Source organism: Rosa chinensis, chromosome 4 (genome assembly GCF_002994745.2).
Source record: "Rosa chinensis cultivar Old Blush chromosome 4, RchiOBHm-V2, whole genome shotgun sequence".
Taxonomy (NCBI): Eukaryota; Viridiplantae; Streptophyta; class Magnoliopsida; order Rosales; family Rosaceae; genus Rosa; species Rosa chinensis.
The window spans coordinates 41180288-41191316 of record NC_037091.1 but is presented as its reverse complement, the minus strand read 5'-3'; the positions used below and the strand labels follow the sequence as shown (position 1 = coordinate 41191316).

At 37.5% G+C, this 11029-nt stretch overlaps 2 protein-coding genes across 2 annotated transcripts; both read left to right on the top strand.

The window, feature by feature from the left end:
- Window positions 1-2451: 2451 nt before the first annotated feature.
- Window positions 2452-3579, top strand: LOC112195828 (jacalin-related lectin 3). Its single transcript, XM_024336042.2, has 3 exons — window positions 2452-2476; window positions 2703-2930; window positions 3013-3579. The coding sequence occupies exons 1-3, from the start codon at window positions 2474-2476 to the stop codon at window positions 3523-3525; spliced, it is 744 nt and encodes a 247-aa protein (XP_024191810.1). The 5' UTR covers window positions 2452-2473; the 3' UTR covers window positions 3526-3579.
- Window positions 3580-5437: 1858 nt separating this feature from the next.
- Window positions 5438-10552, top strand: LOC112199316 (cyclin-dependent kinase G-2). The gene is made up of 9 exons (XM_024340349.1): window positions 5438-5812; window positions 6814-6906; window positions 7026-7085; window positions 7177-7446; window positions 7647-7724; window positions 8554-8686; window positions 8985-9064; window positions 9183-9214; window positions 10408-10552. The coding sequence occupies exons 1-9, from the start codon at window positions 5438-5440 to the stop codon at window positions 10550-10552; spliced, it is 1266 nt and encodes a 421-aa protein (XP_024196117.1).
- The last annotated feature ends 477 nt before the right edge of the window (window positions 10553-11029 follow it).

Genomic DNA, 11029 nt, shown 5'->3' with positions numbered 1-11029 from the left:
TGTAGTTGCCGGAGTACTGTAGCTGACCGGAAAAGTGGCCGGAAAAGTCGCCAGAAAAGTGGCTGAAAAGTAGCCGGAAGTCTGCCGGAAAAGTTGCCGGCGGTGGTTGACCGGCGTTGACTTGGCACCGATGCTGACGTGGCTTGCTGACTGGAGCTGACGTGGCTTGCTGACGTGGGTGCTGATGACGCAAGGATGACGTCAGCAGGGTCTGGTTTATTGGGCTTCCGGCTGCTGGGCCTCAGGCAGCGGCTTGGGCAGCGGCTTGGGCTCGGCTTGGGCTGCGGCTCTGCTTCTCCTTTTTTTTTTTTTTTTCTTTTCTTTCTGCCGGTTCGGTATCAATCTTTTCTGGTGGCCGGTTCGGATGATTCTAGGCCGGTTCCGGTGGAGGATTTTCCGGTTCCGGGTTTCTGGGGTGGAGGTGCTGCAGGGAGACCAGTATGGCTGCAGGAGGTGGTGAGGAAAGCTTTGAACCGGGCAGGGGAACTTTTGCTTCTTCCGGTGGCCGGTTCGGTGGTTGGCCGGCCGGTTTTGGGGATGGGGCCGCCTGTTTCGGACTCCTGGAGTTGAGATCTTCGAGTTGGGCGGCTGAGGTTTCTGGGATTTGAAGGCTACGAATTTAGGGTTTCAGGGTTAGGGCTGGTGCTGATAACGTGTTTTAGAGAAACTGAATTTGAGAGGAATTTGCTGTGTATTCTCATTGATAATAGGGGCCTCTATATATAGAGGATTACAATACATAGAATCTCAATCGTACAAGGAAAGTAATCGTACATTGAATAGGAATCTAGATCCTTCTAATTTAACCCTATTACCACTAGGTCAAGTAACCTAGAGTTTGGGCCAAACACAAATAGAGATATCCTTAAACAGTTATTTTAATTTAAAATAGTAAAAGAAATTAAATTAAATAGTATTTCAAAAATGAAACGAAAAAAATAGGAAGTTGTGGAATTCTGATTTTTTATTTATATTTCATTTCATTTCCCATAACTTTTTTTTTTTTTTTATTGAGATAACAAACTTATCCTTACACATGACTTGCATAAGGGAAAGTTTTTGTCAAAATTAGCTTTTGGAACAACTTTGATCAATTTCGCAAATCACAAGAATAAAATTAAACATTTTTAAACTACAATGTTAATATTGAGTATCACCCAAGAGAACATTTATAATTTTATCCAAAATTAAAACATATTATGTTGGATTAGTTAACTATAGTTAACTTATTTTACACATGTCAGTATTTAAGAGAGTGGTGATACCACTACCAAATAGTGTTGGTGAGCAAATTTGATTCTGAAAAACTTGCCTAAGATCGCTTCGGAAGTACGCCAGCTAGTTAGTTGAGAGTAACTAGTAAGACTCTTTTGTGGAGAATATCTAATGAATGGCTGTATGAATGAAAACAATTTCTGGTCAGTCTTTCTTCTTTGAACCGGAATCATTCAAACAATCCATATATGTTGATAACAGAATATTTAGCCTCTCTCAAACTGCTAAAGTTCCGTCAAGCTACTTGGCTAATTTTTAATGTACTGACGACTTAATCATAATTATTTAGGCTTTGTCTTTCTCCTTTGAATTAGATCCTCAATTAATGTCAAAATTCATGATATTAGTTGGAAAAGAATATTTAGATTCTTCCGCACGAGCACCACAGTAGTCGTAAGCTACCTAGCTATATATTAATATCTAGGCAGAAATATCACTTTGGTCATCGAACTATGGCTCGCTCGACACTTTGGTCATCCAACTTTTAAAAACTTCATTTTGGTCATCGAACTTTATCATCGCATATCACTTTGGTCATTCCGTTTGTTTTTTCTGTTAACTCCAAGGGTATTTTGGAGATTTAAAGTTTTACTCATCATTTTTTTAACTTAATCCAACTTTTTCCGCCTAAACATAAAACTCCATCCAATTTTGCCAACTTTTCCCTCCTTTTATGATTCCTTGATTTACTAAATCAATATTTTTCTTCCTCTTATATTCCCTCCCTTTGAATCATTCTCTGACTTGATTATTTTTCTCTGTTGTATGCTTTGATTACTGATGATGAATGCATGAATAAAAGGAGGGAAAAGTTGGCAAAATTGGATGAAGTTTTATGTTTAGGCGGGGAAAATTGGATTAAGTTATAAAAATGGTGGGTAAAACATTTCATCTCCAAAATACCCCTAGAATTAACAGAGAAAACGGAGAAAATTGACGGAATGACCAAAGTGATATACGGTGATATAGTTCGATGACCAAAATGAAGTTTTTAAAAGTTGGATGACCAAAGTGTCGAACGAGCCATAGTTCGATGACCAAAGTGATATTTCTCCCTAATATCTAAATCCAAATTCTGATCAAACCCTTCGCTCAAATGCTCAAGGCATATATAAATTTTGCTAACTGCGCGATTCAATTTCTTTTATATCCTTAAACTCACTCTCTCCTCACTTTCTTCCATCTCGTTTAATTGAACATGGTGAGTGCATATATATATTTATATTGATTCAATTGCTGAAAGTGTCGAATTTGTCTTTGTTTCTTTTAGGTCTATCGTATAGCTAGACTAGACTAGTATCATGATTTCTTTTCTTTATGTCTATAAATTCTTTTGTTCGTTCAGTATAACTCGATCAGTTCCAAGCTGTTACATATACGTACTAAATCAATTATAGATTAATGTTAATAGTCCATGAATGTTACAGAGTTTGAAGGATTATTCTGGTGAGAAAATACTGTGGAAGCTTGGGCCCTTTGGAACAGAAAGCGGAGGGGAAAGTTTTGATGATGGAGCTCATTCAACAGTCAGGCAGTTGCTGATAGCTCACGATGGAGTTGGCGTTGGCACCATCCAGATTGAATATGATGTCAACGGGATCTCATTTCGGGCAGACAAGTATGGTGATCAGACAGGGTCTGACCATATTGACACGGTAAGTCCAGTCGTAATCCCTCAGCTTCTATGAATCTATATTAAATCACTGAATCATTAATTAGCTAATATTTTGTCAACAGATCAAGCTTGATTATCCGTACGAATATCTGATTTCAGTTCATGGAAGATATTGTAAGTTTTGGCCCTTGACAACCGTTATTTCCTCCCTTACTTTTAGGAGCAACAAGAAAAGTTACGGACCATATGGAAATGAAGACCAACATGATAAGTCTTTTTCAATCCAAGCACCTGGGAATATGATTGTCGGCTTTCATGGTAGGGCTTCTGGGTTTAAGGGTATCCGTGCAATAGGAGCGTACCTGAAACCTATTGATCATCATTATCAGAATGGAAAGTACAATCTCGATGTCATGCCGGCATTACCAAAACCATCAAATCCTCTGCGTCAAGCTAGATATCCTTCTCAGACCAACCTCAGAAACAAACAAGATGACGGCGAAGATGACAAACAATTAACATACATAATTGCCGGTAACCAAGTCAACGGAAACGAGGGCGACCGGAATGGAGGTTTCGTTGTTGGAAGTAACATTAATTACATCTTACACCCTGAACTATGGCGGAGTTTTTAATTTCATTACCCAAATATCAAATTTTGTCCTTACTTGATCTTACTTCCATTCGACATATTCATATCCGGGGTTTTTAAGTGTCACATCATCAGTTAACTGTCATATCAGCAGTTAACTAACACCTAAGCCAATAGCAGATTTTTATGACGGAGTTTTTAACTCCGGGTTTGAATATGTCCAACGGGGAAAGTTTAGGTATTCTAAATTTCTAATGAAACAATTTCATACTTGGGTATGTATGAAAATGAAAACTCCCCGATTTCACTGCTATTAACCAGAAGAGTTCAATAATGTCATGTAGAAATTGAATATCAAGGCAGTTAACCTTGACTCTATCAAACCCACTTTCTGTTTATTCGAATATTTAATAGTTACTAATTGTTACCATCACTATATCTTTGTTGTTTGAAACAGTATTTTGTCAACAATATTAATCGTAGGAGCTAAATTACATAATGACCACTTGAAGTCGATCACGAACAAATAAAACCAGAGTTCACCACTATGACAAAAAACATACAAATTAAAGATGAACTTAAAGTCTAAACATTTTGCCGCACTACCACCGAAGAAAAAGGGAAGGAAAAAAAAAAAAACCAATTGGACCCAAGTTCGGATCTAACAACAACACCTTATCCGCACACCCAACCACAAAAAAATCACCAAGGAGATTAAACAAGCCCACAAAAAGAAAAAAAAATCGAGTGAAAGCTCACCAATTGATCCAGTTCGGATTTGACAACAACACCTTACCCGCACACACCCAACCACGAAAAGTCAACAGTATAAATAGGAACTAAATTACATACTGACTTCCCTGAATCACAAACAAACAGAGTCAAAGTTCACCACTATGATAAAAAAAATTTACAAATTAAAGATGAACTTAAAGTCTAAATTTTTTGCCACACTACCATCGAAGAAAAAAAATTCGACACCAATTAACCCAAGTTCAAATCTAACAACAACAGTATACCCGCACATCCAACCGCGAAAAAATCACCAAGTAGAATAGAGTAGCTCAGTCGTGAGAAGCAAAATTGTACTGAAACAACGTTGTTCCAAAAGAACATGTGACCCACGAATCCTTAGGGATCCACTAGTCTTTGAGTCACTTGACGCACTAGAAGGAAAAACCCTAATGTGACGAAGTCAGACAACTGGCCACCGTACAAGAAATGAAACTTCGAGATACACATTCATAGAAACACATTCTTTTATAATCAGTCTAATATATATGATTGAGATATGAACATACCTGGAGAAGCCATTAAGAACAATGAACAAGCTCAGTCTTCTGCCACCATGCCAAAAAGGCTTTCAGACGACACGCATTATGTCGTCTGAGTTTTTCAGACGACATAATTTTTTTGTCTGTTGTCTGAATATACACTAAAATCATACTGGTTTAGTTTGGAAAAATGGTGAGCATTCAGACAACACATTTGTGTAGTTGTAGAAGATGGTGATTTCCTATCTCAAATTTGGAGGGATATCCAAAAGTTGATTGAGTCTTTTCCCTCTCAAATAGCCACGCCCTAGTTACATTCAGACAACATTTAAATGTTGTCTAAATGTGGAGGCTGTTTTAAAAAATTTTGAGTTATTTTGACTTGTGTTTTTTGACCTCTATCCCTCACAAATTATAAGTGATTTTCTCTCCTTCTCACTCTGCTCTCTCAACCAGACCTAGAACCCGCGACGTGTGCTTTTTGACCTCTATCCCTCAGACTCATTAGCTTTCTCAGCTCTCTAAGATCTCGATTCTCACCTCGATTCTCACTCTCTCGATTATTCTTCTTAGCCTCTCCTACTTCTTCTTTGGTCTCTATTTCATCTTTCGCGTTCGGATTATGGAGCTCTCCAGCAATTGGTAGAGCTCTCTAGAATTTCGATTGGGATCTTCTAGGCCATGTCGAGTCACCGAAACCCTCAAGGCAACACCAATAGGCAAGCTAGAGGAAGCAAGGGTTTCGCCAAAACGCAAAAGGTCTTTGTCCCCAAAAATCAAGGCCAGAATCATCCCAGAAGCCCTAAATCCCCAAATCCCACTCTCTCTGCCTCTCTTCGGCAATCGCTGTCCCAACCGTCCAATGTCGAAGTTTCAAGTGCTGCTGCTTCTGCGCCGCCGGAGAGTAGTAGTAGTAGTAGTAGGGTTCGGATGGGAGAGAGAGGTGAGTGGGTGTCGACCAAGGGAAATTTCGTGAATTACTTGCCCCAAGATGAGGCAGTTGCCGCTGGCCTCGGCGTTGACGAAGGTGGATTGGACGCCGTGGAGTCTCAGAGAGTCATTGATTTTCTCAATAGAAAGCTTTCTTGATTGCTCAAGCTAAACCTTAAGGAATTTTGGAAATAAGGTAATGGTGGATTTTTCTTGTCATAATTTAATGAAAGAACTATTAGGATTTCTGTTTTCTAATTTTTTATTTTTGTTTATTGATCTCTAGCTGCTGTTGTTCTTGGTTCACATTATTGTCAGTGGCTAGTGATACAATTTCAGAACAGGTGGTGTGATTTCCCTCATCCTGGATCCAAGGACATGTGGCAGGGGTCATTGTAGGGGAATTCGAACTAAGCCGTTGTGTTTTTATGGTATTGTATAGAATGTAAGTTTAGCTTAAGCTTTGACCTGTAGTGTATGTCAATGGGTAATCTTAGTTGGGTTGTTTGGATCGTCAAGAAGGATTCTTTTTCAAGTTTCGGAATTGGGTATGTTGAGTTGTCTGTTCATAAGAGAAAGCAGTAAGATTGGGATGCTAGATTTGCTTTTTTTTTTAGTAATGTGGTTGTTTGTGTGGGTTTCGGCTAATTTAAGGGCCTTTCTTGGTTCTTGTTATAGCTGAAAATGTAAATGGATGGAAGTTGTGCTTCCAGATTTGAAAATGTTCATGACATTTGACTACTGTTAATTTGTACTCTTTTCTTTCAAAAAAACAAAAATCGACAAAGGTGATGACTTTGTGGGTTTGTTTATGGTATACTTGTAATGGGTTTTGTATTGCGTAGTTATTGAGTGTTATTGACTGTGAATTGAGTACCACATTGACTACATGCTAGGAATCCCAATGAGAAACTTTTAGCTGACTGACCTGGTTTTCGGTATTTCTTGTTTTCTCTTGACTATATGTGTTTGTGATCTTGTATTGTCTTGCAACAGACAGTTGTTTTGCAGATCTATACCTTTAGATTCTTCACCCTGAAGCTGAGTGAAGCTGACTGCTTTTGACTAGGATTGTGCAAAATCTTGCTACACTTGGTTCACATCTTTTGCTGTTTCTTCTGTTGTAGGATAGTGAACCTGATATAATTGATGGTGCGGGTGCTAAAACAGGATATGTAATACGCACAACTGTTGGCGATCGAGGTGGTCAATCTAGACAGGTCGAAAGAAAGACTATTTGTATGGAAATTTAATTGAGTAATGTCATTGTAACTTAGAAATGGTGGTTTCTTGCGTCTTTCATGATGTGCATTCTTTTTTCTCTTGTGTGGATTGACAGACAGTGAGTTATATTTCAGAACATGTGGTTGGAACTGGCTCTTTTGGGGTTGTTTTCCAGGTTGGTAAACAATATTTTGCTCTATTGAATCTATTCTCATTCGATCTTCCAATAGATTACAGTGTTGAACAGACTTGAACTTCTGTGCACCGCGAAATGTAGAGAAACTGGAGAGATTGTTGCTATCAAGAAAGTTCTCCAAGACAAGCGTTACAAGAACCGGGAGTTACAGATTATGCAAATGTTGGATCATCTAAACATTGTTTCCCTAAAACATTGCTTCTTTTCAACTACAGACAAAGAAGAGGTTTACTTGAATCTCGTACTTGAATTTGTTCCTGAAACTGTTTACCATATCCCAAGGAACTATAGCAGGATCAACCAGCGGATGCCTTTAATATATGTTAAACTTTATACCTACCAGATATGAAGTTATTTGATTCTATAGTTTTATCTTTTGCCTTGTGTTGTTTATCAAAAATTTCTATTGAATGAATCTTCCCTCCATAGATGAGCATATTACCTACGGCCACCAAGTATATTTGGTTCTATGTTCATAATTTCTAATGTTTCTTTGCTTTCATTATTTATACTTGTTTATAGCCCAACTTCTTTTTGGTACAGATCTGTCGGGCACTTGCTTATATACATAATGGCATTGGCATCTGTCACCGTGACATCAAGCCTCAAAATTTACTTGTAAGATTATTTTTCCATATGGATGGTTGCTTTTGTATGACTCTAGATATCCTGTCTGATACTGATTCACTGGGTTCCTTAGCAGAGCCATTTGACACATGACCTATATAAGACTTCTACTGGTTTTACAAAAATTAATCAACTACGTGTAATATATTAAATTTAATCCCAAAAACACTGGGGAAATATTTATATTTAAATCAAGAAATGCAAATGGTAATACTTCAGTTAGTGCAATGTAGTTCTGAGAATAACATGTTAGCATTAAAATGATATTTTGGATCATTGGACCTGTATGCATTCTATATCTCATGTATATCTGTGTGTTTGTGTGAAACATTTCTGTTACCTAATGCTTCTACATATCAATTTCAAGTGTCCATTTCGCAGAAATTCCATGAATTGTGATGATATATATACATTCAGCTTTAGCTTCATATGATATCCTTCTATTTCTTTACCTAATAGCTCTAGTTTAGTTTGTTACTTTGGTGGCTTGAGCTTTTATAGTTTCCTTTTCCTCTTTGAGGAATTGATATCTGAATTCTCTTGGAGCCAAATAATTTTGACTCTTATGCCAAATGCATGATTTGTCTTAGTGAAAGCTGACAATAAGAATTTAAAATATTTAACATAGTTTCTTATCAGTAGAGAATCTGAGCAAACTGGGGTATCGATCTACTAGCTTGCTACATACCATGACGGATAAGTTCAAAAAAAGAATTCACATACGCTAACTAAGTTGCATCTGATGACCATCCTTTTTATATATTTGTTCTTTCATTGATCTTTTATTGGTCATGCTCAAATCCTACCTGTGCATATTCAGGTAAATCTGCACACACATCAGCTGAAACTTTGTGATTTTGGGAGTGCAAAAGTCTTGAGTGAGCCAGACAGAATTGTTGGGGAGCTATTGCAGCTTGGAGGATATCTCAAATTGATTGAGTTGGGTCTTGAAGGTAAGCAATCACCTAATCTAGAAATTGTTTAATTTAACTTCATACTTCTGCTGAAGTTGAATGATTATTACTAAACTAGTACCTAAATTTTGATGAACATTGAACAATATCTATTTCTGACCACAGATTGTGCAATGAGTCGATTGATGCCCAGAAAGTGTTTGGTTATGCTCTTTACAAAGATGGGAAGGATACAACACTGTCTCATCCCTTGGAGGCATCTGCTCATATGGACCAGTTTCTCTTCTCTCTGGTCTTAACCCTCGTCCATTACACTTGTTTCTCCATTTCTTTGCAGCTGCCATCTATGGTGTTGGCCGCTTAATGCTTCCTTTCCCTTCACCTAAACGCATGTGGCTTGGGTTTCTATTGATCTTGGCATGTCAGAGAAATTATTTACACTTCTTTCTTGTGTTCACGTTTGTCAATTATGTATAAATTTCCATGTAAACATAACTGGCTGCTTATAAATATCTCTCTGGTGTTCTATTTTCAGAGTGCATCACACATCATATTCAATATCTTAAGGTAAGTTCTAAGTTTGAATTGGATGTTTGAATTGGTTAATGACTTAATGGGTAGTTGGGTACTGAATCTATTTCAATATTTTGCAATTGGATTGAACAATTGGAGTATTGGACAATTTGAACTTTGAAGAGAAGAATTTGTTCTTCAGTTGTTCACTTCTTCGTATCTGTTTGAATGAGTTTGCTACTTCTAATTTTGGTACTTAGTCTTGATTTGGATGGGTTAGCTACTTCTAATTTTGCTTATTTACGTGAGTTTTTCTATTTGGCTGAGATAGATTTTGTTTTGTGTTTTCCTTTTGTAAATCATAGTGATTTTCATTGCTGTAGTCTGGTACATATGATATGCTGCTTTCCTTTTCGTATTGTATGATGACGAGTTAAGTACAAGGTTAGTACAGGTCCAAAATAGGAGTAATTGTGATGATGCTTATTATATATGAAGCTTGTCGCCTCCATTGCTTAATGTCTAAAATAAGAGATCCCAGGTCTGTTAGTGTTAGTTAATGCTCTGCTGGTTCATTTTTTATTTTTGTAAGCTGGCGTTTCAATTGGTTAATGCTCTATTGTTCTACTATTTCAAATTTTCAATTCTTTGATTTTTTTATTTTTTCGATTTTTGATTCTTTAGTGCTTTGTGTGTTTTGTCTTCTTCGCTCTTGGTGTGTTTTGTCTTCGTCTTTTGTTTTTTTTTTCCTTCTTGTTTTGGGTACAAAGGAAGCCTAAGGCCTGGGAAGGGAAGGGGCTAAGCTGGCCTTGGGTTTTGAGTAAATGTTCTAAATGGGGTGCTCTGGTCCCAAAGTGAGTCAGCAATTTACAGGACACTAGGATCAGTAATAAAGTAGTGAGCTAGCAGCAATGTACTTTTCAGGACACCATGACATTATGATCTAACAGTCTCTACTTGTGTGTACTTTTCAGCAATCAAATGAAGCACTATGTCATGCTAAATAAAGTTTAGGGTCAACCACTAATTTAATCATATGGTATATCACTCCTAGAGGTAACTAAAACGTAAGGAATAATTGAGCTTATGGTAACGGGATTGTTCATTGGAAGATATTGGACTGTTCATGCTAATGGTAACTGCAGCGCGTGCAATTATTTTGGTATGTATAAACTTGTTTACCACTGGATCAGAAAAAAGCATTAAGTACCTATTTACTAATTTCCTATATTCTATCCATGTTTCAGGTATCATGTTCCTCGGTATTGGCTTAAGCCATCCCAAAATCTGTTGGTGGTATTTGAGGAGATTGCTGGCGATGTTACAAAGATTGATCTTCTGAAAGTCACCCACGTGTTGAGAAATGGCAGACCTAGAACTGAGGCAAACTGAAGGAGCAAAAGAAGCCTAAACTTCGCCTAGAGTATACAAACGGGCAATCCATTTCTACTGTTAAATTTTCAAGCTTCGGTACTCCACCTAGAAGCTATGGGAACTGTAACCATGGTACCTGTCACGCTCCAAACTCTAACGATGTGCTGAATAAGGTACCCTCACAGTAGTGTCACGCTGCTACTGCTTTGCTTCAGTTCAGGGTCAAAGTTTTTCCATTTAGCCAAGTTCAAGATCAATAAAACCTTGGACAAACTTGCAGTATTGCTAGCTATTTTGCTATGTTGTTTACTTGGTTGCCAGGATTGTGTAGTGCTTCTAGTTTATTAGCTTGCAGTATTGCATGCATATATTTTGTTGGCTAGCTAAATTATTAGATATGGGCCATTTTGAACTAATGTTCATGATTAGGCTTGTGTACACGAGACGATGAAGGATTATTTCCAGAATGATTTTGGATGTGGATTTTATGGTTTA

What these genes read in the sequence shown, in the direction of transcription:
- LOC112195828 (XM_024336042.2), top strand. An exon ending in GGTCTGACCATATTGACACG is followed by an intron (nt 2,931 to 3,012) that starts GTAAGTCCAGTC and finishes TTTTGTCAACAG; the next exon opens with ATCAAGCTTGATTATCCGTA.
- LOC112199316 (XM_024340349.1), top strand. Translation starts at nt 5,438, where the DNA reads ATGTCGAGTCACCGAAACCCTCAAGGCAACACCAATAGGCAAGCTAGA. An exon ending in CTTTTGGGGTTGTTTTCCAG is followed by an intron (nt 7,086 to 7,176) that starts GTTGGTAAACAA and finishes CTTCTGTGCACC; the next exon opens with GCGAAATGTAGAGAAACTGG. An exon ending in TTGGGTTTCTATTGATCTTG is followed by an intron (nt 9,065 to 9,182) that starts GCATGTCAGAGA and finishes TTCTATTTTCAG; the next exon opens with AGTGCATCACACATCATATT.